The sequence below is a fragment of the Oncorhynchus masou genome, chromosome 30 (assembly GCF_036934945.1).
Source record: "Oncorhynchus masou masou isolate Uvic2021 chromosome 30, UVic_Omas_1.1, whole genome shotgun sequence".
In the NCBI taxonomy this organism is placed as follows: Eukaryota; Metazoa; Chordata; class Actinopteri; order Salmoniformes; family Salmonidae; genus Oncorhynchus; species Oncorhynchus masou.
The window spans coordinates 15,554,255-15,581,175 of record NC_088241.1 but is presented as its reverse complement, the minus strand read 5'-3'; the positions used below and the strand labels follow the sequence as shown (position 1 = coordinate 15,581,175).

General features: G+C 43.1%; 1 protein-coding gene across 1 annotated transcript; it reads right to left on the bottom strand.

Moving 5' to 3' along the window:
• Window positions 1–1,208: 1,208 nt before the first annotated feature.
• LOC135522141 (FAST kinase domain-containing protein 4-like) lies at window positions 1,209–24,951 on the bottom strand. The gene is made up of 11 exons (XM_064948140.1): window positions 24,884–24,951; window positions 23,749–24,289; window positions 23,219–23,539; window positions 17,306–17,480; window positions 7,861–8,018; window positions 7,618–7,728; window positions 7,100–7,244; window positions 6,687–6,938; window positions 6,484–6,595; window positions 6,294–6,408; window positions 1,209–2,370 (listed from the first exon to the last, which is right to left on the bottom strand). Exons 2-11 carry the CDS (start codon window positions 24,163–24,165, stop codon window positions 2,269–2,271), a joined length of 1,908 nt encoding a protein of 635 aa, XP_064804212.1. The 5' UTR covers window positions 24,166–24,289; window positions 24,884–24,951; the 3' UTR covers window positions 1,209–2,268.
• Window positions 24,952–26,921: the final 1,970 nt, after the last annotated feature.

Below are 26,921 nucleotides of genomic sequence, written 5' to 3'. Positions count from 1 at the left end.
ACAGATTCAACCACAAAGACTAGGGAGGTTATCAAATGTCTCGCAAAAAAAGGGCTCCCATTGGTAGATGGTTAAAAAAAAAATCAGACATTGAATGTCCCTTTGAGCATGGTGAAGTTATTACAATTTGGATGGTGTATTGATATACAGAGTCACCACAAAGATACAGGTGTCCTACCTAACTCAGTTGCCGAAGAGGAAGGAAACCGTTCAGGAATTTCACCATGAGGCCAATTGTGACTTTAAAAGAGTTAGAAGAAAACTGAGGATGGATCAACAACATTTTTAGTTACTCCACAATACTAACCTAAATGACATTGAGAATAAAGAAGCCTGTAAATATTTATTTTTTAAAATCCGAAACATGCATCCTGTTTACAATAAAGGCACTAAAGTAAAACATCAGAAAATGTGGCAAATAAATAAACGTTATGTGCTGAATACAAAGTGTTATTTTAGGGGCAAATCCAACAACACATCAGAGTTCCACTATTCATATTTTCAAGAATGGTGGTGGCTGCCATGCATGATGTCTTCATAGGTGATTTGGAGCCCGATACAAATCTGATTCCTGGCCATGTGAGTGAATGTCAAATCTGATTTATTTACTCTCAAGGGGACTTTTTAGACTGTTATTTTGCATATCTTGTTGCTAACAAGGGGCGGCAGTGTAGCCTAGTGGTTAGAGCATTGGACTAGTAACCGAAAGGTTGCAAGTTCAAATCCCCGAGCTGACAAGGTACAAAATCTGTCGTTGGATAATCTTATCCTTTGAGGCTTTAAAAGTGTTATACTTGGATTTTGAATATTCAAATCAACTGGAAAATAGGCAATGGCAAGCATTGTCACCGTAGCTTGCTCCATAACTTCTGCATGATAGGAAGCACCACCACCAATCAGCCTACACTACCGTGCACACACCTGCCGTTACTATGGCAACTAGCGTAGCCAGGTCATCAAATAACTGCTATCTGAACACACACAAATCCGATTTGGTCACTTGTAACTTGCTGTTTGGACAGTCTGTATCCCAAAACTGATTTGAGCATTAAGACCTGCAGTATAAACAAGGCTTTAGAGATGTACCCAGACAGCTATAATCGCTGCCAAAGGTGCTTCTACAAAGTATTGACTCTGGGGTGTGGATACTTAAGTAAATGAGACATACATTTTCATGTTTTCACTTTGTCATTATGGGGTAATGTGTGTAGATGGGTAAACATTGTTTTATTGAATTCAGGCTGTAACAACAAAATGTAAATTAAGTCAAGGGGTATGAATACTTTCTGAAGGCACTGTACGGCACAGACAACATCAACAGCTTTGTGTGAGCCGATCCCTCTTGGATACATTCAGCACCCCCCACAACACACACACACACCCACCCATGACGTTTGATAATAAATACGTATTATTAGCTGTAACTTGTGAAGAGAAGCATCCTCAGGCTGAATATCACACCTCCATCAGGATGCCAATGATACCATAGAAGCTCATCCAACCCAATGTCCTCTCTAAACACACTGTGAGGGAAGTCAAGACCTACCAGAGCCATATATGTTCCACATTGCAGGCGGATGATGTCTGACTGATCTACAAATAACCTTGCATCATAAATAATGACTTATTGTGATTTGTAGATCAGTCAGTCACAACTGACCCACAATGGATCACGGATTTGATGCTCTCATCTACAGCCAATGTTAGTCAAGGAACTTCAGTGCCAACATGGAAGACAATGTGCGGAACATGTATATCAAAATTAAAACGTAAAATAATTTCTTCAATCATATCACTCAAAGCTCATATAGATCATTTAATTAGACCTCTATTCACAGGTGATACACAGCTTTTAACATTCATTGGGGCATTTATTCTATGATGCTGCTCTCTATTCTCTCTGAGTGTCACTTAGGGACACATATCCTTAGCAACAGAGGTCTTTCCTCCCTTGCTTTCTGCTGTAGGGCCCACTCTCTCTTTCTCCCTCTGTTTGCTCTCTTCAGCATACAGAACTCTCAGGGGGCGTCTCCATGGTAACAAGGAAAGCCCCACGCATCGGCAAGGCAACCAAAGATAAAACGACAAAAGAGATTTTCCACCAAGCGGCTTGTTTTAGAGTGGGTTGATTAGTGTGTGTGTGTGGTTGCTGTTCAGAGTTGTTTGAGACCAGATTGTTTCTGGTGAGCCATCCTTGGCATCCTGGCTCTCCTCTTTCCACTCCAGTTGAGTCTAGAACTGAACCAGACTTCTGCTGTTTGGTCTCGTTCACTTCGCCATTTCCTCAGCAATGGCCTTCCCCATCTTATCCTTCACATATGCCCCTTTCTGCCAATCAGACTTGAGCTCCAGCCACTCATAGTATGGCACCTAGGGAGGGACAGAAAGTACAGATTCAGTGGTTTGTCTATCAATAATAATCTTTACCTTGCAATACTATAGGTGACATACACCCAGTAGTGTTTTTATGCAAATCAGGTTTGGAGACAATCTAGAAGGTTCTCTCATTTGGGCAAAAGTCCATCCTCAGTCTTCTGTCCTCCATCCCCCAAAAACCAATAAGTGGTTGAGGAGTGTGTCAATTCGTTTGTAGGACGAGTGTCCTCCCCTCCTCAATAGCAATCTTTCATTGAAGATACTCATGTGTATCCTACCGCTGAAAAGTTTTTGAAATCTGACACCTACTTTAAAATCAGCTTTTGTTTCGTCAGTAGAGAAAAACATGCACGTTTAAAAACGATATGATAGGGCCTCCCGAGTGGCGCAGCGGTCTAAGGTACTGCATCGCAGTGCTTGAGGCATTACTACAAACCCGGATTCGAGCCCAGGCTGTGTTACAGCCAGCCGCAATAGGAGAGAATGTCAAGAGTGTGCAAAGCTGTAATCAAGAAAAGGGTGGCTACTTAAATATATTCTTATCTGTTTAACACTTTTCTGGTTAGTACATGATTCCATGTGTGTTATTTCATAGAATAATTGTGAAGACATCAAAACTACAATGTAGAAAATAGTAAAAAGAAAAACCCTAGAATGAGGAGGTGTGTCCAAACTTGACTGGCACTGGATATATATCTACATAAAAAATAAAAATGTAAAATGATATGCTACTTATTATTTTATTTATAAAAAGTCCCGCACATCTATCTAATTTGTTTTGATCACTTCACACATTTATTTTGGGATCCACCACTGTAAACGTAATTTGCCTAATGACGTGCGAGTGGAGAAGGACAGTCTCATCGGTTTACTAGTTTACCCAGCAAGCACCACAGAGTGCTCAGGCTAACGCAATTGGCCTAGATGAGAGAGAGTGGTAAGATTGGCTAACGCGATTGTCCTGGATAGAGGAGTGTGAGAGTGAGAGAGAGATAGCTGGGATTGGCTAAGGAGCTTGGCCTAGATGAGAGAGCTGCTGCTATTCTCCAGGCTCCTGACTGACTATCAGGCCTTTTTATAGCTGGCATCCTTCAGGGAGACAGACCAACCTGGACCTGCATGATGCAGCATTACATCAGCATTAGCTAGCCAACTTTAGCATCATACGATACACCGCTCGCCAGCATTGGCCACTAGAGTTAATTTCTTGAGGAAAACTGTCCTAAAATTGGAAACAAACATGTCGTTACCCAGAGTCCCATTATTCTATTTTCCAAGCTATATTCACAATATTTTATACAATGAGTGTACAAAACATTAAGAACACCTGCTCTTTCCACGACAGACCAGATTAAAGCTGTGACCCCCTATTGTCACTTGTTAAATCCACTTCAAATCAGTGGAGATGAAGGGGTGGAGAAATAAGGATTAAATAAGGATTTTTAAGCTTTGAGATGGATTGTGTATGTGTGAAAAATATTTAAGTGTGCACCGATGTGTGTGTCAAGAACTGCTGGGTTTTTCCATACTCAACAGTTTCCCCGTGAGTAGAACCCTGACAAAGGCCATGCAGCCGAAACGCATCAGAGCATGCCATACAAACATACATACACCCAGGCTATCCTACAATCTATGCTTGATGCCCTCAATCTCACACAATTTATCAATGAACCTACCAGATATAACCCCAAATCCGTAAACAGGGGCACCCCCATAGATATCATCCTAACTAACTCACCTTCCAAATACACCTCTGCTGTTTTCAACCATGATCTCAGCGATCACTGTCTCATTACCTGCATCCGTAATGGGTCTGCGAGCAAACGACCACCCCTCATCACTGTCAAACGCTCCCTAAAACACTTCCGCGAGCAGGATACCCTGGCCGGGGTATCCTGGAATGACATTGACCTATATCTATCCTACATCTCGAAGGTCTTCGAAAACCAAGTTAACCAACAGATTACTGACCATTTTGAATCACATCGTACCTTCTCCGCTATGCAATCTGGTTTCTGAGCTGGTCATGGGTGCACCTCAGCCACGCTCAAGGTCCTTAACGATATCATAACCGCCATTGATAAGAGACATTAATGTGCAGCTGTTTTCATCGACCTGGCCAAGGCTTTCGACTCTGTCAATCACCACATTCTTATTGGCAGACTCAACAGCCTTGGTTTCTCAAATGATTGCCTCACCTGGTTCACCAACTACTTCTCTTTTTTTTTTCAATTTAAAGTTTAATTAAGTTTTCTTGTTTTTCAATCAACCAACAAAACACATTCCACATTCACAGATGTGAAAGGCGTAAAAAAATAAAGTCAAAAAATATAATAGTACATTTGAAAAAATAAAAATAAAATTAAAATGAAAGATTAAGAAAAATAAGTGTTTACTTCTCTGATAGAGCTCAGTGTGTCAAATCGGAAGGCCTGTTGTCCGAACCTCTGACAGTCTCTATGGGGGTGCCACAGGGTTCAATTCTTGGCCCGACTCTCTTCTCTGTATACATCAATGATGTCACTCTTTCTGCTGGTGATTCTCTGATCCACCTCTACGCAGACGACACCATTCTGTATACTTCTGGCCCTTCTTTGGACACTGTTAACTAACCTCCAGACGAGCTTCAATGCCATACAACTCTCCTTCGTGGCCTCCAACTGCTCTTAAACGCAAATAAAACTAAATGCATGCTATTCAACCGATCATTGCCCGCACCTGCCCGCCCATCCAGAATCACTACTCTGGACGGCTCTGACTTAGAATACGTGGATAACTACAAATACCTAGGTGTCTGGCTAGGATGTAAACTCTCCTTCCGGACATGAAGCATCACATTAAGCATCTCCAATCCAAAATGAAATCTAGAATCGGCTTCCTATTTCGCAACAAAGCTTCCTTCACTCATGCTGCCAAACATACCCTCGTAAAACTGACCATCATACCGATCCTTGACTTCGGCGATGTCATCTATAAAATAGCCTCCAACACTCTACTCAGCAAACTGGATGAAGTATATCACAGTGCCATCCGTTTTGTCACCAAAGCCCCATATACTACCCACCACTGCGACCTGTACGCTCTCGTTGGCTGGCCCTCGCTTCATACTTGTCGCCAAACCCACTGGCTACAGGTTATCTACAAGTCTCTGCTAGGTAAAGCCCCGCCCTATCTCAGCTCGCGGGTCACCATAGCAACACGCACTCGTAGCACATGCTCCAGCAGGTATATCTCACTGGTCAACCCCAAAGCCAATTCCTGCTTTGGTCACCTTTCCTTCCAGTTCTCTGCTGCCACTGAATCACTGAAGCTGGAGATTCCCCATCTTCCTCACTAGCTCTAAGAACCATCTGTCAGAGCAGCTCACAGATCACTGCACATAGCCCATCTATCTACCTCATCCCCATACTGTATTTATTTATTTTGCACCACGGTATCTCTACTTGCACATCCATCTTTTGCACATCTTCCATTCCAGTGTTTAATTGCCATATTGTAATTACTTCGCCACCATGGCCTATTTATTGCCTTAACTCCCTTATTTGACCTAATTTGCACTCACTGTATATAGACGTTGTTTTCTTTTTTTCTACTGTATTATTGACTGTGTGTTTTGTTCATTCCATGTGTAACTCTGTGTTGTTGTATGTGTCGACCTGCTATGCTTTATCTTGGCCAGGTTACCTGGTTAAATAAAGGTGAAATAAAATAAAATAGGCATTTTAATTAATTATATGAAGAGTGCCTTGGTCCTCCTTTCTTTTTGTTTCCCGTGAGTATCAAGAATGGTCACCACCCAAAGCGGAGGTGGTGTGTACGCTGTGGTTAGGGTTTGTGTGTGCGATGGACAGTGACTGTCATAATGACTGCCAGAATGTCTTTCAGTCCACTGCCCCTTCTCTCTTCTCTCTCCATACCTCTACAAGGATAAAGCCAGCCAGTTTGAGATGCCGTCTCATCATGGTGAATCGTCCCAGCAGATCTTTACTCCTGGAGCCATAGTTAGGAAACTCCCAGGTCAGGAATGCTAACCTGCAAAGAGAAGGACTGTCAGAACACATGCGCACACACCCACACGCACCAACACAGACAACCCTCTTCCCTCACCTGAATGCCCCTTCAGGTAAGGACTTGGCTCCGCCTCCTCCAGGCAGGTGAGGGGCTGTCAGGGTCACCAGGTCCATTGGCTTATTTTCACTGTCCACCACCAGCTCTCCATCTTATTGGACACAACACATCAGTCACCTGTTGTTCCAGCCTTAAAGTGTTTATGTGTGTGTGTGTGTGTTTGTGTGTGTGTGTGTATTCACCTATGGTCCAGCCATATATAGTGTTGACCCCAGTACGTAGGGCCTCTGTTTTCCCCCCCACCAGATTAACCAGGGCCCCCTTCAGCCCAGTCTGTAGAGGGGAGAGGGGGGAGTCCCGGTCCAGGGTGGAGGGAATCAACATGGCCTCTGTAGGCAGGGTGGAGGACAGAGACTCTGGGTGTTCTAACTGGAGGGTAGCAATGATGTGGAGGAGTTTCAGGCGATAGTTCTCCACTCGAGACAGACTGCCTTCTGTAAAACAGCAATATAGCAACGCAACATAAAATCATCAGAATCACCCAAGTCTGTACAGCTGAGAAAGCACAGGGCTATTAACACAGAACATCAGTGGATTGGTCCTCTGCTGCTATCTCCTGGGGTGGAACAGTACGAGAGTGTGCGTGTGTGTTTACCTGAGAGTTTGGCAACATGTGTGTGTTGAGTGAGGGCCGTGATGTGCTGGGGCTTGGCCTGCTGTAACACACACAGAGACCACACCACGTCTGTCTGCAGGAACGCCTCCAGGCTGGGGAGAACACCCTCCAGGGCAGAGTGGACCTACATACACACAGTAGGAGACAGATGATAAACACATACCTTCCCAGAATGTAGTCCTCTAGCCAAAAGCCTCTTCCCCTCATCACCCAAAGTTGAGAGAAATATAATGTGCAACACTGACATGACTGAGAACCCAGTCTGTTCTACAAAATATTTATCCTCAAGTATCCAGGCTGCATCACATCCGGCCGTGATTGGGAGTCCCATAGGGCGGCGCACAATTGGCCCAGCGTCGTCCGGGTTTGGCCGGGGTAGGTTGTCATTGTAAATAAGAATTTGTTCATAAACGGACTTGCCTAGTTAAATAAAGGTTACAAAATAAATAAATAGCATTAGGTAAATAAACAAACAAACTGCTACTCTCATTGTTTACCTTCTTGTAGAACTCCTCCCCTTTGCTGGGCTGGAAGTTGAGCCTGGCCAATGACATGAGCAGGTTACAAAGCTGCAGTGTGCTGTACTTCTGACTGTTCACTCTGTAGTGCTGAATAGTTTTTTTAATCAAACAAAGGAAGAAAATAAGAGGATGAGTTAAGCAACTTTGGTTGATCAAGAGGGCTAGGAGATGATCCTATCAGTTTAAGATGTATTTAACAGCGTCTTCGTGTGTGCGGACCTCAGCGAATGCCTCAAACAATGGGAGATGGAGCCACTTGAGGAAGGCTAGTGATTTGGCGCAGCGAGTGACATCGGCAGAACTAATCTCTGGCATTCTGGGTAACAACTCGGCTGCCAATCGCTGGAAGACCTGGGAGTGGTGGAAATTCAACTTCCCTGAGAGAGAGAGAGAGAGAGAGAGAGAGAGAAATTAAAGCCCCCATGCAGTCTTTGTAATTTTATTTTGAAATTATCACACTGTGTCGAATAAATGACTGTGTTCTGAACCTCCTTTGGCACTTGAAAATGTCAGATTGTGTGGGCATTAGAAAATAAAGATATTTACATACATAGCCCTGATTGGCTGATAGGATGGTCTAGAGCCCACCACTTACCCAGATGAACAATCATTGGTCTACTATAATCAGATCATGATGTGGGCCAAAAGTTCCATCCCACCTGAACAGGCTGAAATTCCAGGGGCCTCATTCATCAAATGTATCTACATTTCTTTCTCAAGTCTGGCGTACATGGAGATTCTAGGATTTGCATGTACCTCAAATTATTGGGATTTATCAAACGGTCACAGGCAAGCAACATATACACATTTTCATTCATATATATAAAATCATTAAACACAAATAATGGCGCCGGAGAGAATGGCTGTGTTTTACGGGCTCCTAGCCAACTGTGTTATTTTGTTAGTAACTTATTTTTAACAAAGTCACTGCTACTGTCTCTTATGACCGAAAAGAGCTTCTGGACATCAAAACAGCAATTACTCACCAGGAACGGAACAAATATTTTTTATTTAAATGAGTCCGACCTGAAGGATATACTGCTTTTCCGAGACCAGGCCCAAATCTCTGTCATTCGCGTGAAGAAAAGCTGGAAATACAGAGGGCGAAGGTCGGGGTGCCTTGTGAGGATTCGTAGGCGAGTAAGTAAATCAAACACAAGCATCAAATCAAAGTTGTCACGTGCGCCGAATACAACAGGTGTAGACCTTACAGTGAAATGCTTACTTACAGTCCCTAACCATTTTTAAGTATGTAAAACAAATTGGTATTAGGTGAACAATAGATAAGTAAAGAAATAAAAACGACAGTAAAAAGGACAGTGAAAAATAACAGTAGCGAGGCTATATACAGGCACCGGTTAGTCGGGCTAATTGAGGTAGCATGTACATGTAGGTATGGTTAAAGTAACCATGCATATATGATGAACAGAGAGTAGCAGTAGTGTAAAAGAGGGGTTGGCAGGTGGTGGGACACAATGCAGATAGTCCGTAGCCAATGTGCAGGGGCACCGGATGGTCAGGCTAATTGAGGTAGTATGTACATGAATGTATAGATAAAGTGACTATTCATATATGATAAAACAAAGTAGCAGCAGCGTAAGAGGTGTTGGGGGGTGGGGACAACAACAATGCAAATAGTCCTGGTAGCCATTTGATTACTTGTTCAGGAGTCTTATTGCTTGGGGGTAAAAATTGTTGAAAATACTTTTTGTCCTAGACTTGGCGCTCCAGTACCACTTGCCATGCGGAAGCAGGGAGAACATTCTATGACAAGGCTGTCTGGGGTCTTCGAAAAAAATGTAGGGCCTTCCTCTGACACCACCTAGTGTAGAGGTCCTGGATGGCAGGCAGCTTAGCCCCAGTGATGTACTGGACCATACGCACTACCCTCTGTAGTGCCTTGCGGTCGGAGGCTGAGCAGTTGCAGTACCAGGCAGTGATGCAACCAGTCAGGATGCTCTTGATGGTGCAGCTGTAGAACCAATGCTAAATATTGTCAGTCTCCTGAGGGGGAATAGGCTTTGTCGTGCCATCTTCACGAATGTCTTGGTGTGTTTGGAGATGTTGGGGATGTTGACACCAAGGAATTTGAAGCTCTCAACGTGCTCCACTACAACCCTGTCGATGAGAATGGGGGAGTGCTCGGTCCTCGTTTTTCCTGTAGTCCACAATCATCTCCTTTGTCTTGATTATGTTGAGGGATAGGTTGTTATTCTGGCACCAACCGGCCAAGTTTCTGACTTCCTCCCAGTAGGCTCTCTCATTGTTGTGGCCTACCACTGTTGTCATCTGCAAACTTAATGGTGGTGTTGGAGTCGTGCCTGGCCACGCAGTCATGGGTGAACAGGGAGTACAGGAGGGGACTGAGCACGCACCCCTGAGGGGCTCCAGTGATGAGGATCAGCATGGCAGATGTGTTGCTACCTACCCACACCACCTGGGGGCGGCCCGTTAGGAAGTTCAGGATCCAGTTGCAGAGGGAGGTGTTTAGTCCCAGGATCCTTAGCTTAGTGATGAGCTTTGAGGGTACTATGGTGTTGAACGCTGAGCTGTCGTCAATAAATAGCATTCTCACATAGGTGTTCCTTTTGTCCAGGTGGGACAAAGGGCTGTGTGGAGTGCAATAGACACTGCATCATCTGTGGATCCGTTTTGGCGGTATGCAAATTGTAGTGGGTCTAGGGGTTCTGGGATAATGGTGTTAATGTGAGCCATTACCAGCCTTTCGAAACACTTCATGGCTACAGACGTGAGTGCTATGGGTCTGTAGTCACTTTGGCAGGTTGCCTTAGGGTTCTTGGGCACAAGGACTATGGTGGTCTGCTTGAAACATGTTGGTATTACAGACTTAGTCAGGGACATTGAAAATATCAGTGAAGACACCTGCCAGTTGGTCAGCACATGCCCGGAGCACACGTCCTGGTAATCCATCTGGCCCTGCGGCCTTGTGAATGTTGACCTGTTTAAAGGTCTTACATCAGCTACGGAGAGCGTGATCACACAGTCATCCGGGAACAGTTGACGCTCTCATGCATGCCTCAGTGTTGCTTGCTTCGAAGCGAGCATAGAAGTAATTTAGCTCGTCTGGTAGGCTTGTGTCACTGGGCAGCTTGCGGCTGTGCTTCCCTTTGTAGTCTGTAATAGTTTTTAAGCCCTGCCACATAACACGAGCGTCGGAGCCGGTGTAGTACAATTTAATCTTAGCCTTGTATTGGCGCTTTGCCTGTTTGATGGTTCGTATGAAGGCATAGTAGCATTTCTTATAAGTCCCGCACCTTGAAAGCGGCAGCTCTACCCTTTAACTCAGTGCAAATGCTGCCTGTAATCTATGGCTTCTGGTTGGGGTATATACGTATGGTCATTGTGGGGGACGACGTCCTCAATGCACTTACTGATAAAGCCAGTGACTGATGTGGTGTACTCCTCAATGCCATCGGAAGACTCCTGGAACATGTCCCAGTCTGTGTTAGCAAAACAGTCCTGTAGATTAGCATCTGCTTCATCTGACCACTTTTTTTAATAGACAGAGTCACTGGTGCTTCCTGCTTTAATTTTTGCTTGTAAACAGGAATCAGGAGGATAGGATTGGGGTCAGATTTACCAAATGGAGGGCGAGGGAGAGCTTTGTATGCATCTCTGTGTGTGGAGTACAGGTGATCTATAATGTTTTCCCCTCTGGTTGCGCATCTAACATGTTGATAGAAATGAGGTAAAACTGATTTAAGTTTCCCTGCATTAAAATCCCCAGCCACTAGGAGTGCCACCTCTGGCTGAGCAGTTTCCTGTTTGCTTATTTCCTTGCTCTCCCTAGCAAACCATTTGGCAAATCTGACCATAATTCTACCCTCCTGATTCCTGCTTACAAGCAAAAACTAAAGTAGGAAGTACCAGTGACTCGCTCAATATGGAAGTGGTCAGATGATGCGGATGCTATGCTACAGGACTGCTTTGCTAGCATACTGGAATAAGTTCCGCGATTCATCCAATGGCATTGAGGAGCATACTACCTCAGTCACCAGCTTCATCAATGAGTGCATTGACAACGTCATGCCCAGTGACATACATTTATTTATTTAAACTTGGGTGTCTGTAGGGAGCCCAACCAGAAGCCATGGATTACAGGCAACATCCACACTGGGCAAAAGGCTAGAGCTGCCGCTTTCAAGGAGCGGGACACTAATCCAGACGCTTATAAGATATCCTGCTATGCCCCTGCATCTCTTCCCTATTCCCTTATAAAATTACATTTCCCCCCCAAATATATGTTTTATATTTTCCCAAATTATGTTCTGTTTAATTTCACTCTTAAAATTACATTTGTTCATAGAGAACCAACAAAATTGGATGTTCAGAATCCATGTCAATGCCTAAATTACATCAGAAGAAATTTGCAGTGAAGCACGTGAAAATGGCATGTACATTCAGAATTGTTTGCCGAGCTACTCATGTGTGAACCACTAGAAGTTGTGTGCACGCATGGTTTGAGATTTGTGTGGAGATGCACACTTTCCCATCAAGTTAAAAATGGATAAATACCAAACTTTATGGGAAAACTGGCACATGCAAGGTTAAATCTTTTTTGTGCACTCACCTTGATAAATGAGGCCACAGGCATTTCTTTTTAACAGATCTTACACAAAAAGGGCATATTATCATTTTCACAATTACAGAGTGTTACTTCAACCTTAGTGTGAAAATATCAATATCCTTGCCCCCTTTAAATCAGTTACAATACTGAATAATTCACAGCTGAAATATCAGTTGAGTTTGATGTTAGGTAGATTGTTAACAAAGGAGGAGGATAACAATGGTACCAGCATTCAACCCTGTGTCACATCCTTTTACATCTCCAGATTTATTTATATACATACATACATACACACACACACATACATCTCAAAAAAATAAAGGGTACACTAAAATAACACAGCCTAGATCTGAATGAATGAAATATTCTAATTTTTTTTTTACAGAGTTGAATGTGCTGACAACAAAATCACCCAAAAATGATCAATGGAAATCAAATTTATCAACCCATGGAGGTCTGGATTTGGAGTCACACTCAAAATCAAAGTTGAAAACCACACTACAGGCTGCTCCCACTTTGATGTAATGTCCTTAAAACAAGTCAAAATTAGTCTCAGTAGTGTGTGTGGCCTCCACGTGCCTCCCCTACATTTACATTTACATTTAAGTCATTTAGCAGACGCTGAGCGACCTGTCCATAATGGTCAGCTATAGCTATAAGGTGACCTCACCAAACCTACAGCGCCTGGGCATGCTCCTGATGAGGTGGCGGATGGTCTCCTGAGGGATCTCCTTCCAGACCTGGACTAAAGCATCCGCCAACTCCTGGACAGTTGGTGGTGCAATGTGGCGTGTTACGTTCCCCAGTTTGTGTTGTAGTTTGTGTATTTGTATGTGTTTATTTCAGGAAATGGCATCCTGAAATCCCTCAAGCAGCTGATTGGTCGACTCCATGGATAATTGGAGAGCTGACCCCGCCCCCTCATCAAGACACAGCTGTCTTCAGTTACACATTCATTCTGAAGCTATAAAAAAGCCAGTGTTCTGTTCAGGAGGTTAATGGCTGGGAGGTCATTGCAGAGAGATTGAATGTGATAGAGAATCATTGCTGAGAGCGGAGGCTGATGGCTGTGGATAATTTACTATGTTAGTTGTTGGCAGCAGTTGGTATGTTCAGTGAGTTTGTTGCTCAGATAGAGCTTATTTGATGTCCTTTGTTTCTTAGTTTGTTTGAGAAATTATTTGTTCTCCTGTTTCATTTGTTCCCGGGGGGAAGGGGAAGGCACCTAGGGAGTGCTTAGGCAAGAGGCCCGCGGGCATACATATACCCGTAGCATATTCACTGTCTAGACACAATAGGTAAGACCTTGGCGGACCACCCCCTGTATTTTGGTTAGGGCACCAGGTGGTTCTAAATTAGGTAAGTATTGGTTAGGCAGGTAAGATAGGAGGGGGGGCTTTGAGATTGACTTTCTTTGCTTTGGTTCTGTCCAGCCCCTTTTCCCCATATTATCGTGTAAAGGAATAAAGTCCTTGTAAACGGTACCACATTCTGTCTGTTGCCATCCTTACTCGCACCTACGGTCCATACCCTTTTCACTTCACAGAGAGTTGAGTTGTAGCAGGGTGTTGCATTCCCTCTTCATAGAGGCGTGCGTAACATAATGGGGGCTCATCCGGGATCTTTCCATTAAACCCACCGGACCCTGCTGCTCTGAGCTCTCTGTGGTTAGTGATTGAGGTGTGATGGTAGGTTGTGAGTTTGGATGACTTGTTTAGTGTGTTCAGGAGACTGCATTGTATATAAGATGGCTGCATCAGCCATCTCCAAGTTTTTTGAAGCGCCCTCTATTGATTGTTTGGTGAGGTTTCGCAAAGTAGACCTTATAGCTATCGCTGACCATTATGGATTTGTTTTCCCTGAGAAAGCCCTAAAGGCTGAGCTTTTGGTGCTAGTCAGGGAGGGTTAGAGAGAGAACGGATTCTCCCATTGCAAGAGCTAGACGCTGGCTCCAGTGCGACTCCACAAGCTGCTCATCATCAAGCCCACTTCGATGTGAGTAAAAACATAGCTTTAGTCCCTCCATTCCGAGAATCGGAAGTTGATTCTTATTTCTCTGCGTTTGAGCGTGTGGCCGCTGCGCTGCATTGGCCACTCGAGGTTTGGCCGCTCCTGTTACAATGTAAATTGTCTGAGAAAGCCCAGGAAGTATGAGTTGGTGCCTGAAGCTTATCGACAGCGCTTCAGGAACCACAAAAAAACATCTCACCGAACATTTGTTGAATTTGCTAGGGACAAAGAGTCTCTGTTTAGTCACTGGTGTTCAGCCAGCAAAGCTAACACCTTTGCTGATATTCGGGAGTCGATGCTGTTGGAGGACTTTAAAAGCAACCTCCCAGATAGAATTGTAGTTCATTTAAATGAACAGAAAGTGGCCCAAGCAGCAGTGTTGGCAGATGAGTACGCTTTGACACACAAGACTGTCTTTGATGCACCTCGTTTTGAAGGCCGGACGATTACGTAATCAGTTTCTCGTTCAGGTCGCTTTACCTCTGACAACCCTAAGCCTTTTCATGAAATTCGTGAATGTTTTTACTGTCACCAAAAGGGTCACGTGATTGCGGACTGCCCAGTTTTGAAAAATAAACCGCAACAGTCCATGTCACCGTCCCCAAAAATGAAAAGTTGGGGTTTAGTCAAGTCTTTGGCTCATCCCTTGGATCGAGTTATTGATTCAGCATTTGAGAAACCGGATCCTGTCTATGCTCCGTTTATCTCTGCCGGTTGTGTTTCCTTAACAGGAGAACCAGCTGATCAAAAGCCTATCCAAATCCTACGAGACACCGGGGCGGCGCAATCAGTAATCATTACTGATGCTTTACCCTGGTCTCCTGAAACGTATTGTGGCTCGCATGTCATATTACAGGGGATAGAGAGACAAACCGTACCTGTACCATTACACTGGGTCCACTTAGTGTCAGACTTGGTATCAGGACGTTTCCGTGTTGGTGTAGTGTCTACACTGCCAGTAAAAGGAGTCACATTGCTACTAGGGAATGATATTGCTGGTGGTAATGTCACTCCTGTGTTAGAGGTAGTAGACAACCCAGAAATCAGAACTACAGATGGATATGTGGTGGATTTGGCTAGTTCTATTTTTGAGAATGTTGAGGTAGAAGACAATGCACAGAGTATGCCTTCCGCAATGCCGACAGTTTTTACCCCCGTAAAAACTAAGGCAGGGGAAAACGAAATCAAGCCCCAATTACATGACATTCTTTTGTCTGTCACCCCCGAGAAGGTGATTGAATGTCAAAAAGAAGACACCAGTCTTTGCAAGTGTTTTGCTTCGGTAATTTCCATTGAGGAAGCTAAAAACTAGAGACCGCCTACTTTATGGAAGCAGGAGTTTTGATGCGGAAATGGGCATCTCATGACACCATTAATGACTGGAATGAAGTGTGTCAAGTGGTTGTTCCTACACCGTTCCAACAGCAGGTGCTGTCACTCGCCCATGACCAGGCGTGGTCTGGACATTTGGGGATCACAAAGACTTATAACCGGGTCCTTCGTCATTTCTTCTGGCCAGGTTTGAAGTCTGACGTTGTCCAATTTTGTAAAACATGTCACATATGTCAACTCACTGGGAAAGTGAATCAAACAGTTCCTCGAGCGCCGCTCTGCCCGATTCCTGCCCGAATGGGGATGGAGCGAGACATGATGTCCCAGATGTGCTCAATTGGATTCAGGTCTGGGGAACGGGCGGGCCAGTTCATAGCATCAATGCCTTCCTCTTGAAGGAACTGCTGACACACTCCAGCCACATGAGGTCTAGCATTGTCTTGCAGTAGGAGGAACCCAGGGCCAACCACACCAGCATATGTTCTCACAAGGAGTCTGAGGATCTCATCTCGGTACCTAATGGCAGTCAGGCTACCTCTGGCGAGCACATGGAGGGCTGTCCAACCCCCCCAAAGAAATGCCACCCCACACCATGACTGACCCACCGCCAAACCGGTCATGCTGGAGGATGTTGCAGGCAGCAGAACGTTCTTCACGGCGTCTCCAGACTGTCACGTGCTCAGTGTGAACCTGCTTTCATCTGTGGAGAGCACAGGGCGCCAGTGGCGAATTTGCCAATCTTGGTGTTCTCTGGCAAATGCCAAACGTCCTGCACGGTGTTGGCCTGTAAGCACAACCCCCACCTGTGAACGTCGGACCCTCATACCACCCTCATGGAGTCTGTTTCTGACCGTTTGAGCAGACACATGCACATTTGTGGCCTGCTGGAGGTCAATTTGCAGAGCTCTGGCAGTGCTCCTCCTTGCACAGGCGGAGGTAGCGGTCCTGCTGCTGGGCTGTTGCCCTCCTACGGCCTCCTCCACGTCTCCTGATGTACTGCCTGTCTCCTGGTAGCGCCTCCATGCTCTGGACACTACAGCAAACCTTCTTGCCACATCTCGCATTGATGTGCCATCCTGGATGAGCTGCACTACCTGAGCCACTTGTGTGGGTTGTTTACTCTGTCTCATGCTACCACTAGAGTGAAAGCACCGCCAGCATTCAAAAGTGACCAAAACATCAGCCAGGAAGCATAGGAACTGAGAAGTGGTCTGTGGTCCCCACCTGCAGACCCACTCCTTTATTGGAGGTGTCTTGCTAAATGCCTATAATTTCCACCTGTTGTCTATTCCATTTGCACAACAGCATGTGAAATTTATTGTCAATCAGTGTTGCTTCCTAAGTGGAGATTTTGATTTCACAGACGTGTGATTGACTTGGAGTTACATTGTGTTGTTTAAGTGTTGAAGTGTTCCCTTTAAGTATATAACTGCTGAGCAATTAACAGACATTTCGGTTATTGTTCGGTTTTTAAACAACTTATTGACCTACATAGATTATATTATTTTATTTGTTTTCAATTTTTTTCTGTGAGCTCAATGCGCATATTGCACAGTTTCACTACAGAAAAAAACAGTATGCCTTGTTTACTTTGAAGAACTACCCAATAGTGATTGTCAGACAGCATAGGCAGCAGCTCTATGGAGATGAAATGACTTGAAATAACAGTCAGAAAATAAAACAAATGTAATATCCACAACAAGTTAAATATTTTAGTCAAGTGTGTCTATGTACCATATGCGTAGGCAAGGTCCAACAGTAGCGGTGTGGTAAGGTCTGTTGAGGGTTTCTGTAGGAAGTGGTAGGACAGAGCTCTGAGCAGAGGCACTGACCGGCGTCCCTGAGACGCCAGAGACACACACACCCGGCGGATATCCTCTGCCCCAAACCCTTCAGCGAGCTCTAACGCCTGGGGTGGGAACAGAGAAAAACAAAAGGAGCGTTGGGTTGAGATAGATTTGTTGGTGGTGGCAGTTACAGTTGCATATTTGGATAGTGAAGCAAACTTTTTTTGTTAAATGGCTATATAGTCCAGCATTTCAGATTACGAGATGTGTTTCATATGAGCCAACAGTACAGAATGTCACCTTTTGAGGTATTTTCATACATATGTTTTAGTGTTTAGAAATGAAAGCACTATGTATTTAGTCTGCCCATGTGAAGAAGTATTTAGACAAATTCACTTACACTACTGTATATCAAAGTCAAACGTTTAGCATTTGGTCCCATATTCCTTAAATGCAATGACTTCATCAAGCTTGTGCCCCTCAAACTTGTTGGATGCATTTGCGGTTTGTTTTGGTTGTGTTTTTCCCAATAGTAACTGAATGGTAAATGTTGACTGGATTAATTTTCTGTCTGAATGAGTAGATAAGACGTTTATGAAAACTACTAAATTAATCCTGATAATGACCTGAAGAACTGTAATATCCTATGTTTCTTGGAAATGGATTCCTGCTTACAAGCAAAAACTCAAACCGGAAGAACCAGTGACGTGCTTAATATGGAAGTGGTCGATGAAGCTCATGCTAAGCTACAGGATTGTTTCACTAGCACAGACTGGAATATGTTCCAAGACTCATCCGATGAGGTAAACGCCATCGTCACGTCATTATTAAGTGCATTGATGACGTTATCCCTAAAGTGACCATACGTACATATCCCAACCAGAAGCCATGGATTACAGAAAACATCAGCACTGAGATAAAGGCTAAAGCTACCGTTTCAAGGAGCGGGACACTAACCCGGACGCTTATAAGAAATCCCGCTACGCCCACCGATGAACCATCAAACAGGCAAAGCATCAATACAGTACCAAGATTGAATCCTACTTACAACAGCTCTTAAGCTCGTCGGATGTGTCAGGGCTTGCAAACTATACAAAAGGTAAAGCCAGCCGCGAGCTGCTCAGTGACGTGGTCCTACCAGACAAGCTAAGTGCCTTCTACACTCGCTTCCAGGCAAACAACGGTGAACCATGCGTGAAAGCACCAGCTTTTCCAGATGACAGTGTGATCACGCTCACCGTAGCCGATGTGATGAAGACCTTTAAAACAGGTTAACATTCACAAGGCCACAGGACCAGATGGAAGGGTTGAGCAGTATCCAGATTTTCATGTCGTCACACCGTCCTTTTCTCACTCTGGGATCTACAGTTTAGTACACAACGGAGCGACAAAAAAAAATGCAAAAAAGCCCATTGACATCCATTACCAGAATGCTAACAAAATTAGCACAAGTAAGAGAGGATTTCCATGGAGGCTGCTAGCTAAATATGCTAATGAACGCAAACTAAAATAAATTAATTGCAAAGACAGGCAATCCAGCTCAGTTATGCATACAGTACCTTCGGAAAGTATTCAGACGCCTTGAATATTCCCACTTTTCTAAAATGTACTAAATTATATTTCAATCTACATAAAATAAAAAAGCAAAAACAGGTTGACATTTTGGATAAATTTTTAAATAAACTGAAATATCAAATTGTATTTTTCATATTCCCATGAATACAACAGGAGCAGACCTTACCATGAAATGCTTACTTACAAGGCCTTAAATATCACATTTCCATAAGTATTAAGACCATTTACTCAGTACTTTGTTGAAGCACCTTTCGCAGCGATTACAGCCTAGAGTCGTCTTGGGTATGACACTACAAGCTTGGCACATGTATTTGGGGACTTTCTCAGATTCTTCTCTGCAGATCCTCTCAAGCTCTGTCAGAGATGTTCGATAGGGTTCAAGTCTGGGTTCTGGCTGGGCCACTCAAGGACATTCAAAGACTTGTTACGAAGCCACTCCTGCATTGTCTTGGATGCTTAGGGTATTTGTCCTGTTGGAAGGTGAACCTTTGCCCCAGTCTGAGGTCCTGAGCAGGTTTTCAATCAAGGATCTCTATACTTTGCACCGTTCATCATTGCCTCGATCCTGACTAATCTCCCAGTCCCTGCCGCTGAAAAACATCCCCACAGCGTGATGCTGCCACCACCGTAGGGACAGTACCAGGTTTCCCCAGATGGCACGCTTGGCATTCGGGCCAAGAAGTTCAATCTTGGTTCCATCAGACCAGAGAATCTTATTTCTCATGGTCTGAGAGTCTTCAGGTGCCTTTTGGCAAACTCCAAGCGGGCTGTCATGTGCCTTTTATTGAGGACTGACTTCCATCTGGCTACTCTACCATAAAGGCCTGATTGGTTTAGTGCTGCAGAGATGGGAGAACCTTCCAGAAGGACAACCATCTCCACACAGAGGAACTCTATAGTCTACAGTGAAGAGGCGACTCCGGGATGCTGGCCTTCTAGGCAGAGTTGTAAAGAAAAAGACATCTCAGACTGGCCAGTAAAAATAAAAGACTAAGACGGGAAAAAGAACAGACACTGGACACAGGAACTCTGCCTAGAAGGCCAGAATCGCCACTCCACTGTTGACATTGAGACTGGTGTTTTGCGGGTACTATTTGATGAAGCTGCCAGTTGAAGTCGCTGTTTCTCACACTAGACACTAATGTACATGTCCTCTTGCTCAGTTGTGCACCGAGGCCTCCCACTCCTCTTTCTATTCTGGTTAGGGTCAGTTTGCGCTGTTCTGTGAAAGGAGTAGTACACAGCGTACGAGATCTTCAGTTTCTTGCCAATTTCTTGCATGGAATAGCCTTCATTTCTGAGAACAAGGATAGACTGATGAGTTTCAGAAGAAAGTTTTGTTTCTGGACATTTAGAGCCTGTAATAAACACACAAATACTGATGCTCCAGATACTCAACTAGTCTAAAGAAGGCCAGTTCATTGCTTCTTTAAAATTAGAACAACAGTTGTCATCTGTGCTAACATAATTGCAAAAGCATTTTCTAATGATCAATGAGCCTTTTAAAATGATCAACTTAGCGAACATAATGTGCCATTCGAACACAGGAGTGACGGTTGCTGATAATGGATCTCTGTACGCCCAAGTAGATATTCCATGAAAACCATCTGCCGTTTCAAGCTACAATAGTCATTTACAACATTAACAAATGTATACACTAATTCTGATAAATTTGATGTTATTTTAAAATGGACAAAATAAAAAAAGTGCTTGTCCTTCAAAAATAAGGAAATTTCTAAGTGTCCCCAAACTTTTGATCGGTAGTGTATATTTTCTATCCATTTTAGAATATGGTCTGAATACTTTCTGAAGGCACTGTATATAGGTAGGAGCTACCGAAATACCATTTTTGGTGAGTTTGGACATTTACAAGCGGATGTGAACGATAACTTTTCATTTGCACAATGTCTCTGACACATGCTTGTCTGAAGGAAGAACAGTAACCTCTAACGTTAGCAGTTCTTCAGATCTCTGTGCCTCTAACCTCCTCACTCACCATTTTTCACAATTCATTCATGATTATCCATAATCATCGTAGCATCCACATGAATGTAGAAGTGATCAGAAACATCCATTCTTACATATAATAAAAAAGTGACTCCAAAATGGCACAAGATATTATTCACCATTGAGTTCCTATTGGGCAAAACAGAATCCAAAACACAACCAAAAACAAACCGCAAATGCATCCAACAAGTTTGTTGAGTCACATGCTTGATATATTCTAGGGATGGGCATGAGTAATCGAGCACTCAATGGACGTCAAGTCTTGATCTTCTAGCAGAGATTTGTTTTTAAAATCGAATATTGTAAACCTATTCAATAGAATGTGCTTTGTGGCTGCCAGAACAGGCAAGTAACATTTTGGCCCAAATCGTTTCTAAATGCTTTCTTGACAAAGTCAATTTGCTTTGACTCTAATGTTCCATTTGTACATGTGCATTTGCAGAGCATAACAACAAAGAAACCAAGCCAAGCATCACACAGTTCTCTCCCAAAATTCCCTTTCCCCACCATGTCTCATTCACTTTGTGTTCTGACCACTCCATACACACACAAGCTCCAGTTAGGCCTACAGAAAAAAAATCTCTATAAAAAAATTATAAGAACGGATCTAACTGATGGGATACACCAGCTACATTCCTTGCCAAATGACGACAGTTTTATCACCTATTCAAAATTGACTGGTTGATTGATGTTGGAAAATATGTTTCAACAATGAGCTGCAGTTCTGGAATAATTGTGTCCCGTCTATTTTCTGCTGAGGCTACTTGCTAGTGCAATTAAGAATTGTTTAGCCTGAGCCATAACCCCTCTAAACATAAAAAATACACAAAAACATTAGTTTGATAAAGTTAAAGAGCGGGCCTACTCACCAAACAGAAGTGGTGGCCGTAATTCCTCACCATGCAGTGTTCAATGTAGAATTGTTAATCCAATTACAAAGAACAGGCAAAATAAACTAAATAGAACATCTGTATATTGAAAAGACAGATTTAGAAAACATTTATTGAGCCGGCTTCAAATGATCACTGAGAATAACTGTTCCAGATCCCAAGACACACATCACTTAGCAGAGGCTTTTTTTCGTTTGGAAAAATATTCCGTTCAATTTTATTCTGTATATTACATCATGTTTGTTTTACTATATAATAGGTGTCTTGACTGTGATAAGGGCTTAGGAAATAATAGCATCTTGTCTGCTAAATTAAAAAGCAAGCATATGCCATTGCACAGACATATGTTTCTACAAGCAAGCGCCACTGCTGAGGTTACTGCCTTTTTGAAGATCGTGTTCCATGATATAATATTACCAGTTGATATTAAGGTTTCAAGAAATTAATCTTAAATGGCGCTTGCTTTTTTATTGACTGAACACTATGTATATGAAGCAATTTAACCATCATAGATAACAAATCCTAATTGCTATGATAAATGTGGCATTGTCGAGCACTGTTGGCATAGGCCTATAGATAAACGCGCACATTTCTTTCCAGTGCAGTCCTTGTGTTCTAAAAATATATTTAGAAAAATGTATTTGAGTACTCAGAAGAAAAAAAAATGATGCGAGTATTCGAACAGTCAAAAAATGTAAAATGCCCATCCCTAATCATTGTGTGCAAGGAATATCGTGACAAATAGTACTAAACTTGACTACTTTAATACACGATAAGTAAATTTGTTCAAATACTTATGCATTTTTAAAATGTATGGACTAGATACATAAAGGTGCTTTCATTTCTAATCAGTAAAACAGATATGAAAATACCCTAAAATAAAAGTTTATTTACTGTCGCCTAATATGAAACATTCTGTCTCAAATCTAAAATGCTGGAGAATAGCAACAATTGAAATGTATTTTTATTCACTGTCCAAATACATAGACAGTAGTGTATGTCTATTTGATAACTTAATAAGCGTAGTGAGGGGTTAGTAGTATATAGTGCCTTGCAAAACTATTCACCCCCCTTGACGTTTTTCCTATTTTGTTGCATTACAACCTGTAATTTACATTTATTTATTCGGATTTCATGTAATGGACATACACAAAACAGTCCAAATTGGTGAAGAAGTGAAATGAAAAAAAAAAGAACTGGTTTCAAAAAAATAGTGGTGAGTGCATATGTATTCACCCCCATTGCTAAGAAGCCCCTAAATAAGATCTGGTGCAACCAATTACCTTCAGAAGTCACAGAAATAGTTATAAAAAGTCCACCTGTGTGCAATCTAAGTGTCATATGATAGAGATAGAGATATATGAATAGCCACTGTAGGTGCTCGTTACCTTATCCTCCAGTCTGTCCATCAGTGCAGGACTGAGGTGTCCAGCCCTAGCCATCAGGGTACTGACTGTTCTGGCATCAGCGATCTCAGTCCAGCGGAGCTCCAGCTGTTTCAGCGCTGCACTCACCAGCAACACCTCCATCTGACCATTCCGCCCTGCTCCCCAGTCTGCCAGGAAAGCCAGCTGTTTGTAGGAGAGTCTGCGTACACGCCACAGCACCTCTGTCTGGATGGAGCGTTGTACTGCAGCTGTAGGAGGAACACCCAGAGTAGAGAGGGAGCGCAGAAGAGAGACCAGCGTACCATTCCACACTGCCGCTACCTGGGGGAAGAGACAGTCAATTTACAAACACTCAAAAGAAACAGAGCACCAAGTTTTGAATATTTTGAGCTGCCCTCTGCCCTAACTGTAACCTGCCCCATGTCTCTTGCTTTCTCCCCTCCTTACCCATCTTCATACCCTCTCAACCCTCCACTTATCTACTCTCATGCTACCTGTCCCCTGCCACTTCTTACTACACCCTCTCCTACCTGTGCAGTAACTGTGTCCATTATGTCCAGCAGTCTGGGATCATTCAGCAGCTCAAATTGGTCAATTTTAGCCCCACCTTTCTCCCTACCAGCCAATCTGACAAGCTGAACCAGAGTCTTAGCCGCCTGATTGGCCTTTCCTCCTTGTGCCGCCCACGCCTGTAGGACATCCTGTGGAGATTGGGCCTTCTCTAAGAGCTCATCCAGCTGGGTGCGTTTGGGCTCGATGGGATACTTCTCTTTGAACGAACCCCTGCCCTCACATAGACCCTTTACCACAGGCTGCCGCCAGGCCTGTGCCCACAGCGGCCCTGCTGGCCCAGTTGCAGGGGTAGGCAGGAAGGCAGCGGTGGCTGAGGCCTGGGGGTTGGCCCTGGGGAGGAGACGGGCACATCGGCCCAGCAGACGGCTGGTCATGGAGGAATAGAGAGCAGCACGAGACCAGAGAGAGCAGCACGAGACCAGAGAGAGCAGCACGAGACCAGAGAGAGCAGCGAGAATCCTATTCACAACAGAGCAGCCAGAGTCACCATGCTAACACCTGAGAGGGAGTGAGAGGGGGAAAGAGCGAGAGAGAGTTAATTCAAGAGAGTGAATATCACTCAGTAGTTCTCATTATTTTTGGGATTCTGAACCTACAATCACATGTTGCTATGCCCAAACAACCCCATAATATGCAACTTTATGATAAAGACTATATATTCTTATTCTCCGTAGTCTGCCGGCCACGGACTGCTGTCAACAAGCTTTGCCTAGCTATCTTGAGACGCTTTAGCAATTAGTAACAGTAACGCGGGGATTGTGTTGTGTAACATAACATTGCGTCAACAATCGTGTAGCCTGTACTACTACAAGCAAAACACTTGCATGAAATCAATGAATAGACACGGTTGTGGCAACTAGTCATAGTAGACTGAACTGAATTAACGTTACTAGAAACATTCCTGTCTCAAAAGCTGAGATGTCATCAAGCGTATTCTGACCTTGCCGAATAGGGTTTATGCCGTTCTAGCCATTATAATTATGAAACTCAAACTGGCAACATTCTCTGCATTCACAAGTACACCTATAACGGGTCTTGTGGAGACATAAATACATGTAGATGCCATTTCTATCTTTAAAGGACTGTTCTTACCTTGATAAATAAGCTAAATAGCTAGTGGACGAAGGCGACATTCACATGGAGCTGTCAGCAATAGTCGCAAGAAAATGACCTCATCAAAGATACCGGTGTCACATGATTGTCGGATGAAGCTGCGATTGGTCTGCTTGTTTCAAGGCACTATGTCTATACGCGGAACCCAATAGAATTAGATACACACAGTGGCGTATAGTACTTAAGTAAAAATACTTTAAGGTACTACTTAAGAAGTTTTTGAGGGTATCTGTACTTTACTTTATTATTTATATTTTTGACAACTTTTATTTCACTACATTCCTAAAAATTATAATGTACTTTTTACTCCATGCATTTTCCCTGACACCCAAAAGGACTCGTTACATTGTGAATGCTTAGCAGGACAGGATAATGGTCCAATAAATGCATTTATCAAGAAAACATCCCGGGTCATCCCTACTGCGTCTGATCTGGCGGACTCACTAAACACACATGCTTCATTTGTAAATTATGTCTGAGTGTTAGAGATCCGTAAATGTAAAAAATAAGAAAATAGTGCCGTCTGGTTTGGTTAATATAAGGAATTTGAAATTATTTATACTTTTACTTTTGATATTTCGGTATATTTAAAACCACATACTTTGTTACTTTTACTCTGGTACTATTTTACTGGGAGAAACACATTTTGAAACACATTTCATAGTCTCAAAACTATTAAACGTCTCATTGTTTTCCCTCAAATTGCAAAACATCTAAAAAGAAATGTTATACTTTCATGTGAGATTTCCTATAAGCCACATTTACAAATGTAAAAGCTGTTGATGAGTCAGAAAAGTCAAACAACTACTATGTTAAAACACCCTTTTGGGAATATATATATATATATATATACATTTGAGGAATTCAGCAAATGCCTAAGGTAGTGAGTGCATACATTTATTGTACCTTTTCAAACTTTTTTCGTACTTTTTCGTAGATTGGCGGAAACAATCATCCGTCCCATGACATCCCATGATAATAAAAACAAGAAACATACACCAGACTGTACCAGTCAAAAGTTTGGACACATCTACTCTTTCAAGGGTTTTTCTCAATTTCTACATTGTAGAATAATAGCGAAGACATACAAACTATGAAATAACACATATGGAATCATGTAGTAACCAAAAAAGTTTTAAACAAATATAAATATATTTTATATTTGAGATTATTCAAAGTAGTCACTATTTGTCTTGATGACAGCTTTGCACATTCTTGGCATTCTATCAACCAGCTTCATGAGGTAGTCACCTGGAATGCATTTAAAGTAACAGGTGTGCCTGGTTAAAGGTTAATTTGTGGAATGTCTTTCATTCTTAATGCGTTTGAGCCAATCAGTTGTATTATGACAAGGTAGCCCTATTTGGTAAAAGACCAAGTCCATATTATGGCAAGAACAGCTCAAATAAGCAAAAAGAAACAACAGTCCATCATTACTTTAAGACATGAAGGTCAGTCAATCCAGAAAACGTCTAGAACTTTGAAAGTTTCTTCAAGTGCAGTTGCAAAAACCATCAAGCGCTATGATGAAACTGGCTCGTATGAGGACCGCCACAGGAAAGGGAGACCCAGAGTTACCTCTGCTGCAGAGGAAAAGTTCATTAGAGTTACCAGCCTCAGATCCTGCAGCCCAAATAAATGCTTCACAGAGTTCAAGTAACAGACACATCTCAACAACTGTTCAGAGGAGACTACGTGAATCAGGACTTCATGGTCAAATTGCTGCAAAAAAACACCACTGAAGGACACCAATAAGAAGAAGAGACTTGCTTGGGCCAAGAAACACGAGCAATGAACATTTGACCGGTGGAAATCTGTCCTTTGGTCTGATGAGTCCAAATTTGAGATTTTTGGTCTTTGAGAGACACAGAGTAGGTGAACAGATGATCTCTGCATATGTGGTTCCCACCATGAAGCATGGAGGTGTGATGATGTGGGGGGGGATTGCTGATGACGCTGTCTGTGATGTATTTAGAATTCAAAGCACACTTAACCAGCATGGCTACCACAGCATTCT

What these genes read in the sequence shown, in the direction of transcription:
- LOC135522141 (XM_064948140.1), bottom strand. Translation starts at nt 24,165, where the DNA reads ATGACCAGCCGTCTGCTGGGCCGATGTGCCCGTCTCCTCCCCAGGGCC. An exon ending in GGACCTTGCCTACGCATATG is followed by an intron (nt 8,019 to 17,305) that starts GTACATAGACAC and finishes TCTCTCTCTCAG; the next exon opens with GGAAGTTGAATTTCCACCAC. An exon ending in TGTTTGAGGCATTCGCTGAG is followed by an intron (nt 7,729 to 7,860) that starts GTCCGCACACAC and finishes AAAACTATTCAG; the next exon opens with CACTACAGAGTGAACAGTCA.